Genomic DNA, 20,674 nt, shown 5'->3' on the forward strand with positions numbered 1-20,674 from the left:
TAAAAAATATATGGTACGCGGTCGAATTGAGAACCTCCTTTTTGGGAAGTCGATGCCTCGACTGCTATGCAAAGTATTTTTTCTAAGCCTGAACTGTCATACTGCTGGGCAAAGATCTCCCTACATCTTCCTCGAGAGTGTTCCGACTACTCATGTTTGAAAGCTTCCAGGTAGTCTTGATACCTACGTAAGGCTGTCTACTCATGTCCGATAATCGGTGTCCGACTGTTTGTAGAAAAAAATCCCGGTCCGGCAGTCCCATAAAAAATCGGCCCGATTATCTGTCCTACGAAATGTGGGCTGAAGTCTAAATAATAGTTTTCAAAAGGTTCAATTAAAGAAACAAAAAAATATACAAATAATATTTTTTATTTACATTATTTTTTACACGATTTTTTTACAAAAAAATATAATTACAAATGCAAACAAGCATTTTCTTACAAAAACAAGATGGATGCGTCTATTTACATTTTGTTTTATTTTTTACAATATTATGGCAGTGCTTCTGTTAGAAATTATTGCAAAAAATACCCAATTATTACTAAAAAGCTTACAGTACAAAATGGCGACTAAAAGTAGCCATTTCATATTTCAGACCAAAAATAGGGTATTAAAATATCTTCTCAAACTATCCCAATTTATTTGTAGACATTTCCAAAACGTTATGTCAAAAATACCGCCAAAACATGTTTGACATTGACATTGACATAAGCACAGATGATATAGAAATGTTCTACAAACAAGATGGCGTCTTATTGTTTGAAGCTGTCATAATTTAGGTGTCGGAAAAGTGTTGTGTTGGGGGTGTTCACCAGCAGTAGGGGTAGTTCGGGCAAAGCGCCGGGGGGAAGTCTGCGGGGTATCTCGGAGCGGCGGGGACGGCTCTGGAAGAAGTAAAAAAAATATTATTTCTATCATATTGGAGTTCCCAGAGCCTCAACTTGAGCAAAAACCAGGATTTATGTTACGGCGCATTAAAAAAAATAGTTTAATATGTAGCTTCTTACGAAAAAATTAGGTACATAATACAAATGTGCCCTTGATTTTGAAAAACGGATTTTCATCAAACATTAATAGGTAGTAAACTAATTTCATGAGGGTGAAAGTTATTTTTTACAGTCTTCCACGATAAATGGGCTATTTATCTAACACTGAGTCATACACAAATTAGTTCAGGATTTCCTAAGATTAGCGCGTTTAAGCAAAGAATAATACTACCTACTAATTTTTCAACTTTAATTAGTAAATTATCTTAATAAACTTCTCGATTTGAAAGTATCTCGAAACAAAATAAAACGCTTCAAAATCGTTGTAGAAAACTATGAGATTATCGCACACCAACACAACACAACACAAAATCCAGTTCAAATTGAAAACCTCCTTTTGTAGTCTTTTGAAAAAACTCCTTACCCATGGTGAGCAGGGGCCACAGCAGGGTTGTATCCCCACTGAGGAATAGGCATGCCGTCCGGGGTGTGTCGGGCTAGAGCCTCCGCGTCACAGTAGGGGTAGTTAGGGCAAACGGCGGGATGCACGCCAGCGGGGTACTCCCGGGCAAGGGCTGCCGCCACCAGCGCGAAGATGAAGAACTGAGGACAAGAAGAATTATATGAGCAATGTTTTTTTTCACACGGAAAATTTTATGATCGGCCATGGAGTTTCTTGCCCGTTCCACAGGAACCTACTTTTGGAATGGGCAACTAGAATCAAAATTCATATATTCATAGTTTTGACGTTCATAAGTTCTTGTAAAGGCTTAGATAGATAGATAGATAGATATACATACTCTTTATTATGTACACCATCATCATCCTCCGAGCCTTTTTCCCAATCATGTTGGGGTCGGCTTCCAGTCTAACCGGATTCAGCTGAGTACCAGTGCTTTACAAGAAGCGACTGCCTATCTGACCTCCTCAACCCAGTTACCCGGGCAACCCGATACCCCTTGGTTAGACTGGTGTCAGACTTACTGGCTTCTGACTACCCGTAACGACTGCCAAGGATGTTCAATGACAGCCGGGACCTACAGTTTAACGTGCCATCCGAAACACAGCCAATGGTACTATGTACACCAATTAAAAAAAAAAAAAAAAAACAACAACAAAACACTGATCTACAGATTTAAAAGTCGGTGACACAATGGGCGGTCCTATCGCTAAAAGCGATATCTTACAGACAATTATTTATTTATTTACTTATATATATATATATGTATATTTACATGATGATGTCCTCCTAGCCGATTATCGGCTACGGCGGCTGTTCTCATGTAAAGAGATTAGCCAACTACGCAGGACATATTAAAGTGCACGAGCAATTGCGCAGACACAGGTGCACTCACTATTCCTTCACTCTCATAGCGCGATGGGACGGCAATCCGACACGACCGGTAAGAGATCAGGCGCAGGACCGACATTTACGTGCTCTCCGATGCACGGGTGTATCAATCACCAGCTTCCAGGCTCCGGGCTGCTTTGTGAAAGTCTTCTAAAACCCACAAAGCGATTTCAGCCCGACTCGGGAATCGAACCCGAGACCTTGTGCTCAGCGGCCGCACTTGCGACAGCTAGACCAACGAGGCAGTTATTATATGTTATTAGATATTTACATATATGTATATTAAATAAATAAATAAATATACATCTATATATGTATATTTATTTATTTATTTATCTATTTTTAGGTATTAATATTATACATAGTACACTAAAAACTACCTGCAATACAGTTATTTCTTTTTTATTCTCAATCCATCCAAAGGTTGTCTGTAAGAGGCTTAAATGAAATAAATTATTTGAATTTGACTTTAATCCATTTGAGTACGCTTTTCGTTCACTTTTTTTACGCTGAAGAAGCTTGACCTAATTGCATTAATTTTATTTATTTCTTTTATTGGCACACGACCAGCATTCAAAAAATAATAAAATGTTTAAAAAAACATAAGTTTTATAAAATTCTAGTTTGCCATGCTTATTATAGGTGTACACATCGAGAATAATAGATTACTTCCCGCTGCGGCCTAAGCTTGTACTACACTCCCATAATATGTTTAGGGACCTCTCTCGGTAAAGGTATACATAACTTTGAACACATGTCATAGAAACCTTAACAAAGCAAATAAATATTTAGAGTTTGATTATAACCCCATAGCGCCCATGGGGTTATTTCAAAAATTAGTTTTTTTCCGATTAAATCTAATGATAATATTTGAATGAGATACAAGCCCCTTTTACTAAGTTTGCCTTATTGAACTCTTGTAACGAAACCATAGCGCGATGCAACTTTCGCACTTTCGGAACAACGCCATCTGTTGAGCAAATGTGGTAACGTGCACTTGGAAATTTTAATGGTAGCTTACGAACATTTCTGACTCCGTGGCATAGATATGGCTTTGAACACCTATTTTTTTTTTATTTATTTATTTAAAAAGTACTGCTACATCAACACCATTTAACACTCGGTAACTTAAACTACTTTTTTTAATTTATGGCCTGATGCATGTCACAATAATGGCATACGTATAACATTCGAAATTCATCGGCTCGAAGATGGAATCACTACATAGTATAAAACAAAGTCGCTTTTTCTGTCCCTATGTCCCTTTGTACGCTTAAATCTTCAAAACTACGCAACCGATTTTCATGCGTTTTTAGGGTTCCGTAGCCAAAATGGCAAAAACGGAACCCTTATAGTTTCGTCATGTCCGTCTGTCCGTCTGTCCGTCTGTCCGTCTGTCACAGCCGATTTACTCGGAAACTATAAGTACTACAGTGATGAAATTTGATGGGAATATGTGTTGTATGAACCGCTACAAAAATATGACACTAAATAGTAAAAAAAAGAATTGGGGGTGGGGCCCCCCATACATGTAACTGAGGGATGAAATTTTTTTTTTCGATGTACATACCCGTGTGGGGTATCAATGGAAAGGTCTTTTAAAATGATATAAAGTTTTCTAAAAAACATTTTTCTTAAAGTGAACGGTTTTTGAGATATCAGCTCTCAAAGTCGTAAAAAGTATGTCCCCCCCCCTCTATTTTTATAACTACGGGGTATAAAATTCTAAAAAAAATAGAGGTGATGCATGCTAATTAACTCTTTCAACGATTTTTGGTTTGATCAAAGTATCTCTTATAGTTTTTGAGATAGGTTGATTTAACTGTAATTTACGGAACCCTTTGTGCACGAGTCCGACTCGCACTTGGCCGGTTTTTTTTTGATAAATAGAGTGATTAAAGAGGAAGGTTTATAAGTGTAATAACATACGTTAAACAGTGGGGAAATACTGTTATCCGGAGCGGGTCGCCCAAAAGAAGAATATGTAATGAATACGTACCTACTTTGAAATTCAAATTTAACAAATAATACAGTAATAATTGTTTAAATATTAACATAAATGTCTAATAAATGTCATGTCGTATCAGAGAAAAACCTATCATATAAACCTTAACAAAACAAATAAATATTTTGAGTTTGATTATAACCCCATAGCACCCATGGGGTTATTTCAAAAATTAGTTTTTTCCTTATTCAATCTAATGTTAGATAATGTATTTGAATGACATACAAGTCCCTTCTACTAAGTTTGCCTTATTGAACTCTTGTAACGAAACCATAGCGCGATGCAAGTTTCGCACATTCGGATCAACGCCATCTGTTGAGCAAATGTGGTAACGTGCAGTTGGGAGGTTTTATGCTAGTTTACAGACATAGGTGATCTTCACACTGCCCCGCATCACGCTGCATCTTGCTTGTCGACGCACCTACGCGCGTTCCTGCGGGAGTGCAGATCTGCATCATCGTGCGGGTTTTTCACGCACTCACGCGCGTAGGTGCGTTTTGTAAATTCACGCACAGCGAGTTCCATTTTCAAATATACACGTCACGCCCATTTAAAATCACGCGCGGCATTGCGGGATTCAGTGTGCCATACCTTGCGTCTCGCCCCGCACCTACGCGCGGGGGTGCGTGTTTCTCCGCATGTATGTGCGTGATCCGCATGAACGCGCGTGGATGCATTTTCAGTGTGTTGGACTATGCGTGTTTTCCATACAAACGGAGATATTTCCATACAACGGAAAAAAACGCATCCACGCACTACGCTGCATCATGCGGGGCAGTGTGATAATCGCCTTAATCAGTTAAAATTATTCGTCAGAATGCTTCGGTAAATTAACTATTTAATACTGAAAACATTTTCCTTAGCTAATCTGATTTTAACTATCCAAAATAACTCTTTTAGGTTTACAATATTGTGCCTACATAGGTACTCAAGCAGAAATGAAATGATGTACGAATTTGTGTCAATTTTCAACTTTAGACACTAAAATGAGAAAACTACTGAATTTTTAATTGTTTTTAACAACCCATATCGTTCAGTAGGTACGCATAGGTGTATGTACACCACTGTTGTACTTATATTTTTTATTTTCACCCGCGTTCTGTGGGAACTATTGCCTTTACCGGGATAAAATATAACCTATGTTACTCGCAGATAGGGCTGCCATCCGTCCGGGTTTCCCCGGATTTGTCCTCGTTTGGAGGCCGTCCGGGGGCCGTCCGGGCGGGGTTTCAAGAAGTGTCCGGGGAAAACCCGGACATTTTTCACAGGGCCGTCTTAACCTGTCTATGGTGCAGGGTATGCGAATAACCCGGGCGCCGCAGAGCGCCCACGCCAACGCCATACAGGCCTAGAGCTAGCAGATTTCAGAGGACGATCACTCGATTTGAGAGGATAAGAAGTCATAGGTACGGGTTTTCAATGACAATCGTTAAATCCACCAACCAAGCCAATTCCTAGCCTGCCCCGCCTTCATCAACTACGAGTGGAAAACATAATATACATGAGATTGCTTGCCTTGTATGGAAGTTTAACCTTGTAAAATTACAAATAGACAAGCATTTGCTGCAGAAGTCGAAGTGTCCCAAAACTCAAAAATTTTCGCGCCCGCTTCGCTCGCGGCTTCTTTTCTTGGCACATTTTTTTTAAAGATTCAAAAAATTTTGCGCTCGCTTCGCTTGCGGCTTCTTCACTTTGCGGATTTTTTTTATTATATTTAGTGACCCAAAACTCAAAAATTTTCGCGCTCGCTACGCTCGCGGCATCTTCACTTTGCAGTTATTTCTATTTTTCAACATTTTTTTGTCTAGCCTATCAAAAATGTAGCGCCGTTTTAAAGTCCTATTACTAACAAGAAGGTAACTCCCAGTTTCCATATGAGCTTTCTTATTTATGACCTTCGAAATACATTAAGTCACAATCTTTTAATACGTTCGGCCATTCAGAGAATGCGTTCCTGACACGTCGCGATTGAACTGACGACGTAATAACATTCATTGATTATTGATATAATAATGTTGTTTTAATGCTCCTCAATTGTTAAAACGGTAAACAACCAGCAAAAATATTTTTATCGTAACTGCAACGCCATTGCAAAGTTACGTCGTCAGTTCAATCGCGACGTGTCAGGAACGCATTCTCTGAATGGCCGAACTATAGGTACTACATGAGCTAGAGACGGCCCTGACTTTTCATGTAAGGAAGCACCTCATTGAATTTAACTATATGGTAATATTGAAAATTAGGTCTTGTTTTGTTTAAAAAAAAATCGGACTCGTCCGGGGAAAAAATGCGATTTACGGCAAATGTCCGGGTTTTTTTAAATGTTTGTCCGGGTTTTTCGAAATTCGAAATGGCAGCCCTACTCGCAGATAATAAATATTTCTAATGGTAAAACAATTCTTAAAATTGGTCAGGTAGTTTTTGAGTTTATTCATTACAAACAAAGTTAAAGTTTTCCTCTATAATTTTAGTACCTACCTATACCTGTAGAATATCTTTGCTCAGCAGTGGGACAAGTCAATGACCTTACTCAATTACCTTAGTAATTACAACTCCCTTATTAAATCTATTACCAATTTAAGCGTACCTATCGTATGAACCAGGGCGTAACTGCAACACAATGATTTAGGTAACATTGCAACGTTGCAATATCAAATGCAATTAATTTTTAACGTGCATATGACACGATAGGCAGTTATTGCTTTTTTAAATTACTTTTTAAATTGTTATTAGATACTAACAATAACATGCTTTTGTTAGATCGACCTGTATTTAACTATATCGGGTGTGGCATACCTAATCACATTAAATCCTATCGCATATACTTTATGATATTCTATGACGAATTGTTAAAAAAAATAACCTAATCCATTCATTGGTTTAGCCACAGGAGTCATTTTTCGTTTTTATCATTTACGTACAACATCATGTGTAAAGCAGATATAAAGTTAGGAGTATCCAATGTTTTGATCAGTTGACAGCTGCCAGTTTTCAAGGGAGAATTTCAGTTGTTTGTATTGCACATTTTTATTCTATTTACTTTGTATGAAAAATGTCATTTTTTTTATTTTTTACGTATTTTTTTTTCTTTGTGTTAATCGACATATATTAACCAGTATATTAACGCATTTCATTTAATGTGATCGTGAACGACACACCCGATATAATGAATCTAAGGTAACTAATTTAGCCATCTTCCAAGGATCGTAGCACGATCGTAGCGTCATGAAATTGACAGCTGTATGTAGTTCTGATGACAATACAATAATGTGGTACTGTCGAACTGATCTGTTGATGGAGCCGGAAGTTATAAACTGGAACTTTCGTATTTTTTATTGTTAATGTATTTTGGTCTAATTTCTAAATGTTGATAGTTGCGTGTGAATTTAAATTCTTGGCGTGACAAATGTGTATTTTTGGGTCTGCGTTTTTTTAATTACGTTAGAGTCTATTAGAGAAAGTTTTAATTGTCGTCTGAAATAACAACCTTTTATGCAATTTAGCATAAAAATTGATTAGGTGAACTAATTTGAAGACATTTTTAATGGCCAAATAACTTCATAAACAAATAAAATGTTTTACGATTATAAAAATTGCATCTACTTGGTTTAATTAAATTGAAAAAATTTGATGAAAATCTTTCTTTTATTTTTGATTAGGTATCTGTAATTACTTAGTATATTTTGATGAAAATATTTCATTTACTTTTGGAAAACCTGCACCTTGCTATAGTTAAATTAAAGATTTATCAACTTGAGACATTATAACACCCAAAATACTTGCATAAATCCAGAATTCCCACTACAGAATACAAGTGGGTGGCACCAAAATCGATTAGTCAGTGCAACAATGCAATTATGCAGCAATGCAGCCGATATATTCAAATTCAATGACATTACTGTGTAGATTGCATCGTTTCGGCCATTTTGAATATTGTTTATGGTCTAGTGTCATAGAGATTTTGGGTTCGGATTTCGAATTTGGTATTTTGATGTAAGAACTGATTAGTAGGTGGGTTTCTAATTTCCAAGAATTTTGCAAGGGTGGTTGCTATTACTCAGTGGCCAGTGGTCAGTGGTGGTGGTGGTCAGAATTAAATTTCAGGTAGTTTACTAATATAATTTATTTATTCTTTATTGCACTCTTAACAATAAATAAATAAAGAATTAAGACAGTTTATGTACAACAGTTTATAATAAAGAGGAAACTTTTTTTGTTTGTTTGTACCCTAAAGGCTCCGAAACTACTGAACCGATTGGAAAAATTATTTCACTGTTGGAAAGCTACACTCTTCCCGAGTAAAACGCGCTATTTTCAACCGGGTATGGGCAGTAGTTCCCACTGGAAACGGGTGAACCGCGGGGAAATAGCTAGTACTTATAATATGTAACATAGATTAAAGATATGATAAGTACATGTCAACTATGTATAAGAAATAGGTAGATATTAAAATACTAATTGCTGCATATACATACATATCATATTGTAATTAGGTACCTCATGGCAACCTCTAATTATATCGATCGACAAATTACCAGATAAATTATGATTGATATTGAATTAATACATAATTAATTACACTGATTTTCAACTAATGGTAAAACTGAATATGCAGTTGGTTTGTCTAACCACGCCTATCTATGAAACTACGAGTTTGATTAGCAAGAGCGAGTTTTTTATTACTTGAAAAAAAAAAAACAATTTCGGCCATATTTCATAGATGTGTATAATAATCGTCAATGCTCCTTTTGTTCAATAATATAAGATCCACGAGTACCCATATTCGCAAAAATAAATAAGTTTTGAGTTTTGAAAAAACTTTAATAAAAATATAAAAAAAAACAACTTTTATATGTGTGACTCTAGCTTCCATTTGTTGATAAAAAGTTTTTCTCGATAAGTAAGCTATCTTATATTTTAATATAATCCAAAATGATCAAGTACTTCCTGAGATTAGTTTCAGATACCAAACAAACTCATTAGTTTTATGATATTAGTAGTAGTAAATATACTAGCTTTCGATTAGATACAATTAATGCTTATTAAAAACAAATTCACACCGTAGGCGATGTATTTAAGAGCCAAGGGCAGGTAAACCCGCGGGGCAGAGCTAGTAACTCATATCATGCATATTTACACCTGTTATTGTCATGTAAGTAGGTACATACACCCACCGCCAGGCCATGTATTAAGATAATGCTAATTGTAATTAGTCATTGTAAATATCTTCGTTAGATTATGTCCGGAGTTAAAATTCCAGAGCTTTTAAATTAATATCATCATCTGGCTTTGTATCGTCCCACTGCTGGGCTGCGGCCTCCTCTCACACGGAGAAAGATAGGCGAGGAATTGGTCAACAATAATTCCATAACCGGCACGCGCATCTAAGGCGCCAAAAGGGGTCGGAGCGTCTGAGCGGGGCGAGGATAACAATACGCGCGCTAGCTTATAACTAACAGTCGTAAGCGACAAAATGGTTTTGTAATTTTAATATTTAGAAATGATAATTTAATAAAAATTCCTACTACCATTTTAAAGAGTATGTATATACTCAACTACTAAAAAAGTTAAGAGGCTTAAATCGGTCCCGTTTGCCCATAATATGTGAATCTCTTTTTAAAAAGAGGTATGTTTGATATATTTTTCTCTGTTATTAAAGTTACCTAATCATGTTTCTACAACTAACAAAATAAGGCTTATATCATGAACTTTCAGGTAACCAAGTTGTATTTTGATCCGTTTTGTATTTACTGAGAAAAATTGACATCCTTGGCGCCAAAAATTCCAATTCGTCCTCTTGCTCAATGCGGGTTGGTGATTTCAGACTTTATAGTCCAGGTTTCCTGGAGATATTCTTCTTCACCTTTAATTAGTCATTGGTGTCCAAGATATACTTAGAAAGTACGTACCTACAAACTTAGAAAAGTTGCATTTTTAATGGTTGGTGCTTTAACCACTACTTTACCACGACTGCAAATCATCATCCTCCGAGCCTTTTTCCCAACTATGTTGGGGTCGGCTTCCAGTCCAGTGCTTTACAAGGAGCGACTGCCCTATCTGACCCCCTCAAACCAGTTACCCGGGCAACCCCTTGGTTAGACTGGTGTCAGATTTACTGGCTTCTGACTACCCGTAACGACTGCCAATGTTCAATGACAGCGGGACTTACAGTTTAACGTGTCATCCGAAACACAGTCATTGGTGTCTAAGATATACTTAGAAAGTACATACAAACTTAGAAAAGTTGCATTGGTACTTGCCTGACCTGGAATCGAACCCGCGCCCTCACACTTGAGAGGTTGGTTCTTTGCCCACTAGGCCACCACGACTTTTTCACATATTTCACTACCTGTGAGCCGATTATTCCTGCACGTGGATAAAATGAAGCTTGTGTCCTTCCTCAGTTTGAATTCTATTTAAATCTGTTCAGTAGTTTTGGTGGGTAAACCGGAAAGACAGGGTTACTTTAGCATTTATAATACCAACTATTGTAGTAAGGACAGGGTTAGGGCTTTCTTGTTTACTTTTTAACTTAACATTATCCTTAACTTCAACTAGACATATTTTACTTTGCTCTCAATAAATAAATCTTTAAATACCGCTTGTCAGACACAAGAATTTTCATCTCCCACCTAAAACTGGTCAGACGACATATCAGACTCAAGCTTCTGACTGCCGACTCAACATTTTGAATAGCTGATCATTTATGCATGAGTCTATTCACAAATCAATCTCCGTTTGAACAATAATTTGTCTTTATATAAAGAGTTATGTTGACAGTGGATTGTATTGTCAGGAATTAGGTAAAGCTGGGTTTTGATGGTAGCGGAGCGAGTAGCGTTTTATGGTGAAAGGGATTTTCCTAAGTTAATTATTAGGCTTGATCCTACTAATATTTGAAATGGGAAAGATTGTACGTATGCGGATGTCCATACATTCATACATACAAAAATAAAAGTTCGTTCGTTTGTTCCACTTATACGCAAAAACTATTGAATAGAAGTATTTGTGAGTCAGTCAGTCAATTAACGCAAAATGTTTAAAATTGAAACATGTATGGGAGGCGCCTAATGCTAATTTCATTTAGTTTTCAGTCATTTATGTTGATTTCGAACATTAGGTTTTATATTTAGAAATAGCTACAGATAAAATATGTTCTTCCATAACGACTTTAGGGGTATCGCTTAACGCACTTCAGGAATTAATAATTTCATTGAGATTAAAAATTGACCATCAAAAATAAACTTGTGCAATTATGTAGAAGTAAAAATATATATTAAAAAAACAAAAATCTGCCAGATAGAAAGACTTCCTTCATCTATCAACTTTTTAACCGACTGCGCCACGCAAAGGGGGGTAAGATGTTTATCACACTTCCAATTCTCTCAAAATCGTCAACTACAAAACTACAAATACAAAAAAATATCCCAACTCACCAGTTTTCCGTACATGTCGTCTGTAAGTGTATCCTCTCAACTGAACAGTGAGACTGATGCCTTACGCTGGTAGCAAGCCGCTTATATACGTGCGCACGAGTCGAACATTCGTATGCAGTATTGTAATATTTCTCGAAACTATTCGGGGTTGCTAGATATTACAGATTCCTATATAGTTTTTTTTAGAAGAAAATGGAGGAAAAAAATATAGTGCGATGTCCCCGAATAAAAAGGGATCAGGTCAGGAAGATGATGATGATATTTTGGTTGTATTTAAAAGTTATTTATTACAATTTCAATTTGATAGTGTCATATGTGTATAAAAATCTGTCTCATGATCTGCCTCTACTAGACTATTCCAAGGAAACTATCAAATGACCCATCCCGCTGTGGGTGCAGCGTGAGGGAGTGTCAGTTTCTTGCTGACTAAAACCCATCATGTTCCTTTTGGAGCTCTCAGTGTATCAGGGCCGCAGTAACTTGTGAGAACAATCCCGCCCCTACGGGCTTCCAGACTTAACCAGATGCAGATGACTACCAGTGTTTTACATGGAGCGAGTGCCTACCTAACCTCTTCGTCACCTAACTAAAATGTATGTATGTTCAAATTGAAATTGTTAGTAATTCTGGATATGGTTGTCTTGGCAAGATTTTTGACGGGTCTTCTCTTAAGGCTTTTTTGTAGGATCCATGACTTTTGGTCGTAGGATCTATGTTAAGAATTCAGTAAAAAATGCTTTAGTTAACTGCAATATGTTAAAACAATCTGTCTTATGTACTATAATTTTATAAAGCTGAAAAGTTTCAGGAACCACAATACCGATTTGAAAACTTCTTTTAGTGCTAGATAGCTCATTTATCGAGGAAGGCTAAGGAAGGCTATATCCTTTTGACGAGGTGCGGGAATAGTTCCCTTGGAAAAGTGAACAAGTATCAAACAATACAGAAGTGATTGCCACCAATTGTATTAGTTTAAACATTTCACGCATAGTTTGACGGCTGCGCAAGCGACGATCCTTATTTCGTGCGATATTGCGCTTCAATTACTTATTGTAATATAGGTCTGAATTACATCAGGTAGGGTAGGCAGAACTAAACGCAAATTGTAACAAACTAGAGTTAAGAAATAGGCTTTATACTAACCGTAGCTCCCAATGTGCACTAATAGGAATAAAGAGGAAACTTTGTTTTGTTTGTACTCATAAAGGCTCCAAAACTGTTTAACCAATTTGAGTTAACTACTTCTCATATTGTGGATAAAAAGTCATACATAATTGTCCTGCAGACAAACAGTTGTTGCTGGGGAGTTCACGATTTCTTCTTCCCAGCCAAAAACTATAGGAATGCTGGGAGTTTTGGTGGTGGTATGTTGCAATTCTGAAGTTCAAAAAGTTCTGAACAAAGTGTAGGTATCGGCTGTCATTTGAACATCTTTGGCAGTTGTTACGGGTAGAAAGATGCCAGTAAGTCTGCCAACCAGGCTTACCTAGAGGTATAGCGTTGCTCAGGTAAATTAAAGAGGTCAAAGAGGCAGTCGCTCCTTGTAAAAGTCTGTTACTCAGCTGCTTCATGTTAGACTGGAAGACGACCACAACATATGTAGTTAGGAAAAGGCTCGGCAGATGATGAAAATGTCAGCTTAGTTTGCTTAAATGATGTTAATTTTTCTGTCAAAATTGCATTAAGTTACATAACAAAAGTATATGATTAACTCATATTATATTACAATAGACCATGTCAATGTACGGATGTCCTTCACACAGCATACAGGGTCACTATTTAATAGAACTTATCGAACTTAGTGTCTGTTACAGCAGATCAGATGTCTCGGTTTAGCCTAGTTGCCTCGTTTCCAAAGATGATCCATTTATCTATACTAATATTAAACATTATTTTTTTATTTATTGTTTGTTTCCCTAAAAGGCTCTAAAAGTTCTGAATGTATTTGAAAAAAATCTTTCACTGTTGGAAAGCTACGCAATCCCCGGGTGACGTAGTTTCGAGGGTGACACCTAGTCCTTGAATCTATAAATCTTCTTTATTTTCAAGCAACAAGACTCAAGACTTAACATTGTAATGTTAAAATTAATTCGTCGTTTTGGGTCATTTTTAACATGACTTTAACATGTCGTAACTATGTAATAGAATCTAAGGTTAATATAAACCATCTTCCTAGTATAGTAGCGTCATGAAAATAGTCAGCTGTATGTAGTTCTGATGACAATACAATATGGTTCTGTCGAACTGATCTGATGATGGAGCCGGAACATATGAACTGGAACTTCATGATGGAACATCGTATCATCATTAGACAAGTCGTGTAATGATTTTTACGTGCATTTATTAAAGCGTGTTTTTTAAGAGTTTTTAACCAATTAATTTATTAAGCCCCTACCTACTCAAATGGAGTACCTAATATATACTTTTTATGCCCCTTTCATATACTTTTATAATTGTATACATCGAGACAATATTGTATCACGGCTAAAATTATATTAAACTCGTGGGAGGTTGAACAACCTTTACGATTTAATATGTCCATAAGTTATGATTAATTTTTGAGAACAGTCCTACATTGTGAGCGGTAAACGCATATAATTTTCGCATCAGATCATCGTTGAACTTATTTTATTGTCACAATACTAAGAGCATTGAACTACTAGACACGCCACTGCCATTTTTTTGCCGAATAAACGAGACCACGCCAGTCGTAATCGTATGCACAGTAGGTACATTTGTGTGAGTCAAGATACTTCTTGTATTTGCAAAATTTTGTGTGCGAAATATCAAAGAAGAAGTGAGCCGTCCCCATACGTAGGTACATAGAATAGTGGATAGATTAGTGATTGCAGCTTGAAGTGAAATACCTACAGCAGTTGAGTGACTTTTTCATTTATTTATTTATTTATTGGTTTGTCTACAATTGTTACACATACATTTACGTTAGGTTTACAAGCACAGATGTGCTCATGTGTTAGTAATATGTGCTTTATCGGTATTTGTAATGTTTTTATTATTATTTTGATATTCATTAATACACAATACATACAGGACCACTGGTCCCTTAACGTGTCCGTGTTTTCAACCCAAACCTACCACATATGGTTTTTTATCCTTATGCTACTGCTCCACCTGCGTCTTAACGCGTTAAATTTTGGCATTACGCAGATGTGGCCAACGTTTTAATGGCAATTTATATTAATGGCATTATTAATAGCATTAAACGTTAAGCGATAACTCGGGTGTCGGTTTTTTGGACACATCAAAGGGTTTTAGTGCGTAGCTTAGAGCGCTAAGTGATGTTGGCTACATTAATGCCATCTCATTGCACGCATGCAAGGACGAGTGTAGATACTTTGTTTAAGTTGTAACTGCATTTTACGAGCACGATAATGGAATGGTCAAATGAGAAAGCTTTAGTTTTTAGAATTATTTTGTGTGTCTGAGTTTATCCTCTTTAATGTGTGTTAACGCGTTACTTCATGAGGGATTAACTCTTTGCGGAATTGTGCCTAAGTGTAGCCAACACGCATTTTTAATGCAATAAGTAACGTGTAGTTGGCCATTGACATTAACGTTAACGCTAACGCAGGTGGAGCAGGAGCATTAAGGCGAGGAAGTGGTCAACAATAATTCCATAACCGGCACGCGCATCTAAGGCGCCAAAAGGGGTCGGAGCGTCTGAGCGGGGCGAGGATAACAATACGCGCGCTAGCTTATAACTAAAAGTCGTAAGCGACAAAATGGTTTTGTAATTTTAATATTTAGAAATGATAATTTAATAAAAATTCCTACTACCATTTTAAAGAGTATGTATATACTCAACTACTAAAAAAGTTAAGAGGCTTAAATCGGTCCCGTTTGCCCATAATATGTGAATCTCTTTTTAAAAAGAGGTATGTTTGATATATTTTTCTCTGTTATAAAAGTTACCTAATCATGTTTCTACAACTAACAAAATAAGGCTTATATCATGAACTTTCAGGTAACCAAGTTGTATTTTGATCCGTTTTGTATTTACTGAGAAAAATTGACATCCTTGGCGCCAAAAATTCCAATTCGTCCTCTTAATCTGTTAGTTGCGTTGCCTCGCACCCCGCGCCGTAATTTGATAGCGTTTTTAGTATAAAGATGAATTATTGTTCATAGCGGTTCCAGTTCGTTAAGCACTCTAAGTAACAATAAGCCTGCCCTTTAAGTTCATCCCATATTTGGTACCGGCTGTAATAAGTGAACCATTTTGACTACCAATTAATGGCCCTACCCCGCCAAATGAAACTCATCTTTAAACACACAACGGTAAGGTTGTTTTCCCAATGGTAGGTTTTATGGTAGGAAATGGTAGATTTTTTGTACGTTTTCGGAGCAGATAGATGCGACGGATAGCGAGTATCGATGTTAATTTAAATGTATGAAATTTATTATTTGTTTTGTGAATATTATTATTAAAGATGTGGGAAAAAGATGGCTTTTATAGAGTACAGATAATATTACTAGCTTCTGCCAGCGGTTATACTCGATGGAACCAAATAATTTCCTGAACCAGGATAAAAAATAGCTTTTATGTTTTTCTGATATGATAAGTTTTACTTATTACTGCTAAGATTCGAAGCCGTGGTGGTCCAGTGGGTAAAGAACCAACCTCTGAAGTAGGAATGAGTGTGGGTTCAATTCCAAGTCTGGCAAGCACCAATGCAACTTTTTAAAGTTTGTATGTACTTTCGTCTTTCTTTCTGTGTGGACACGATAAAACTGTAGGTCCCGGCTATCGTTGAACATATTTGGCAGTCGTCACGGGTAGTCAGAATATGTTGAACGGGTAACTGGGTTGAGGAAATCAGATAGGCAATGGCCCCTCCAGTCTAACCGAATGCAACTGAGTACCAGTGTTTTACAAGGAACGACTGCCTATCCGACCTGCACAGCCCAGTTACCCGGGCAACCCGATACCCCTTGGTAACACTGGTTGTCAGACTTTATGGCATATTTTGCCAAGGTAGGTAGGTACCTACGTATTATGGGTATTAATAATTAAGTATTTATACTTGCACAAAACACTAATAAATCTAGACCAATTAACACGCAGAGTCTATAAAAAGCGGAATTACAAATAAATCAATTGAGTGACAAATAAAATCATGAAGGTGACTGAGATACATATATAACGAGTGTTTTAATGCTTTTTGTCGTATATTTAGTGGTAAATGATGCCTGCGAGTGCATCGCAAAAAGTACTCTATATGTTGCAATGATTTAAGAAGAGTACATTGCACAAGTGGATACGGCATTGGAAAGAAATTCCTTGCCACGTCCTTAAACGCATTTTGGGTTTGCTAAAAGTTTTCTTCATTTAATTATGGATTTGATTTTCTTTTTCTACTTTTCTGCTAGATTGCATACTGTAGGAACTACTTACTTCTTGTACAATTTTATCTCCATCAAATTGACGCAGTAGTTTCTGAGATGAATGTGTTGAAACTAACAAATAAACTGTTCAGCTTTAAAATATTACTACAGATTCTCCAATTGATTTGTCGATCTTTATGTGCGTCACAATACCGCACACTGGTGCAATTTCACCTTTACAGTGAACCAGGTACCTAGCAAATAGTAGGACTTGTCAGTTGTTCCTCAAAAAGCCGCATCTACGACACCTCACATCCCAAACTTTTGACATTACCACAATCCTTGGTTTCCGCATGCCTTCGCCAGGCGTGGCCGATTTACATTATAATTAAGAAGTTCACATGTATGTCTGTATGGGTAATTATCATTAATACGCATTGTATATGTATGGAGGCTGGTCTGATGACGTTGGAAGGACGAACGAAGGTTGTTTCTAACTGTAAGGTTTTAAAACCATGACCTATGGTGGTGAGTAGGTACCTCACCGTACATTTTAGTTTAAACAGTCACAGTGAACAGTGAATTCAATCAAAGGTTTTAGTCGATCTGATATCATTTATCTTCATAGTGATTTATGAGCCCAAACATGTCGGCCGAATAAAAGATTGCAGCGGGTGCTATATGAGCGGGTAGTACCTATATGATTTAATATTTTATAGTACTCTCTATGGGCCTTAGATGCCTGAGTTAAATAAATAAATAAATAAATAAATGTTATCCGGGTGCACGGAGTATTTTCCACTGAACGTGGGTGAAAATACTAGTGGAGACTTATAGGCTAGCTGATATAATTAAATTGTAACAGACAGTGTTCCTGGGAAGTTTGTTCTTCTATCCAGCCCTAACGCTAGGAAGTGGTAAAAGGGGGGCTTTTGGTAATGCTGTCCCTTTGTAATTTTGACATGAAAAAGTGCCAGTCTAATTAGCCTGACTTTGAACAGGACAGTTTTCGATATAAAATAGACTATAATACCAAATGCAAATCGACCCAGCAAACTCCAATAAAAATCAAATTCAATACTAGATTACTTGCACGCACAAACTTTCGTTATCAGTATCCTTTACAATATTAATATGATAATACTGATACGAATGTAGCCTCTGTAAGGCTAGCCTGATAATAACAGTTAGACTAGTCGACACCCCGGCTCCGCTTATTGGGACATTCAATCTTTATTTATGAGTCTGCATTCTTGTTTGTGCTGCAGTGGTAGCGAGGCGATGGCGAGATATTAAGGACATATATTTTTTCGTTACTATGCCTAGTGGAAGCTCAAAAAAGTCATCGTGGCCTAGTAGGTAAAAGAACCAACCTCTCAAGTGGTTTGATCCCAGGTCAGGCAAGTGCTAATGCAACTTTTCTAAGTTTGTATGTACTTTCTAAGTATATCTTAGACACCAATGACAGTGTTACGGATGGCACGTTAAACTGTAGGTCCCGGCTGTCATTGAACATCCTTGGCAGTCGTTACGGGGAGTCAGAAGCCAGTAATCGATGATTTATATTAGGCCGAGCCGTGTCCGGGGCGTACCGTGTACGTGGCTCGTACGGGGCACGGATGTGAAACGTTACATACATTTTGTATGAAGCAGTTTATATTACACAGTGCATGATCCGTGGGCCGTCCGGGCCACAAACTACGCTCGTCTTTAGAATTTCGTAAAAGCCCGGACACGGCCCGGCCTAATATAAATCATTCTTAAGTCTGACACCAGTTTTACCAAGGCGTATTGGTTTCCCCGGGTAACTGGGTTGAGGAGGTTAGATAGGCAGTCGCTCCTTGTAAGACAGTTGTCCTCAGCTGAATCCGGTTAGACTGGAAGCCGACCCCAACATGGGAAAAGGTTTGGAGGATGATGGTGATGCCTTGTTGGAAGCCCGCTTATTTATACCTACTTTATAGTACCCGTTTTCCCATTGTTCCATCTTGGTCCTGGGGGACATTTGTCCCGTATTCATATAAAACCTTTAAACCTAGAAACAGCCTTTGCAACTCGGGAATAGTGTAGCTTCCCAACAGTGAAACAAGTTTTCAATTGGTTCCTAGGAGTTTTCAGCCTTCGGGGTACAAATAAATAGAAATGTATGTTCTTTATTATATTCAGTATAGATTATTTAAATGCACACGTTAAACATCTCTGTAAAAATTATCGCTTCCACTACACAACCACCTTAAAAACATTTCAATAAAATAACCTACTCCACAACAGCTTCCTACAGCCAACGACCACAATATTATTCCCTTTTGCAATAACAATACCATTTCCAAAGGTTATCAGAACCTCTTTATTTGTGACGCAGTCGGGTAAGAGCCTCTTGCCCTTTTAATTTTTAGGGTTCCGTGCTGTTGCTGCGTTTTTATCGTCCCACTGCTGGGCACAGGCCTCCTCTCACACGGAGAAGCATTGAGCTTTAATCACTACGCTTGCTCAATGCGGGTTGGTGATTTCAGACTTTATAGTCCAGGTTTCCTCAAGATTTTTTCCTTCACCTTTTTTATCAGCCATTGGTGTCTAAGATTAGTTAGAAATTACATAAAAACTTAGAAAAGTTGCATTGGTACTTGCCTGACCTGGAATCGAACCCACACCCATATACTCAAGAGGTTGGTTCTTTACCCACTAGGCCACCACGACTTCCGTAACCAAAGGGTAAAACGAGACCCTACTGTTTTCGCTCCTCTGTCCGTGCCGTCTGTGACCAGGCTGTATCTCATGCACCGTGATAGAGGGTTGAAATTTTCACAGATAATGTATTTCTGTTGCCGCTATAACAACAAATACTGAAAACTAGAATAAAATACATATTTTGGGGAGCTCCCATACAACAAGCGTGATTTTTTTGCTCATTTTTGCTCGATATCGATAACTGCAACATGCTACGGAACCCTTCGTGAGCGAGTCCGACTCGCACTTGGCCGGTTTTTGTAAGGAGTTGTCAGCCGACGACGGGCGTAAATGTTGGTATTATTTTTGTTGTTATTTCACTTATTATTGGTTGTTTGTCGATTTTGTATTTTTGTATAAGGGCTATTTAATTTTGTAGAATTGAGGCATTTTTACTGTCAGCGAAAATATTAAAATATTTACACATATTTTGGTTAAGAAATAAAAATAGTCGTTAAGTACAAACGATGATATTATTTATAAACTCTGCTCTTTAAAAAAAACAACCATGAAAAGCGAATTAACTTCTCAATCATTTATTTTTGTCTTCAAATGATTTATAAAGAACTGGCCGTTTTCCCGTGGTTTCACCCACGTCCCATGGGAACTACTGCCCGTATCTAGATAAATTCGAACAATAAAGGAATGTTTCAAACCAGTTTCGGAATTTTTTGGCACTCACTATGGTAATTTCTTTTTTCCTCTTTATTATTTTTATGATTAATAGATGCGATGCCTAGACATAATTGGAAGAGTCCTTTGCATCAAATATATTTCGTTACTGCAACTAAATATTTTTGTAGGCGCTATACAGAGGACCAAC

The 20,674-nt window shown here is 37.2% G+C and overlaps 1 protein-coding gene across 1 annotated transcript; it reads right to left on the bottom strand.

The window, feature by feature from the left end:
• Nucleotides 1-384: 384 nt before the first annotated feature.
• Nucleotides 385-11,891, bottom strand: LOC124643573 (cuticle protein 1-like). The gene is made up of 3 exons (XM_047182603.1): nt 11,779-11,891; nt 1,411-1,589; nt 385-884 (listed from the first exon to the last, which is right to left on the bottom strand). Exons 1-3 carry the CDS (start codon nt 11,791-11,793, stop codon nt 809-811), a joined length of 270 nt encoding a protein of 89 aa, XP_047038559.1. The 5' UTR covers nt 11,794-11,891; the 3' UTR covers nt 385-808.
• Nucleotides 11,892-20,674: the final 8,783 nt, after the last annotated feature.

The sequence above is a fragment of the Helicoverpa zea genome, chromosome 27 (assembly GCF_022581195.2).
Source record: "Helicoverpa zea isolate HzStark_Cry1AcR chromosome 27, ilHelZeax1.1, whole genome shotgun sequence".
NCBI classification, from domain to species: Eukaryota; Metazoa; Arthropoda; class Insecta; order Lepidoptera; family Noctuidae; genus Helicoverpa; species Helicoverpa zea.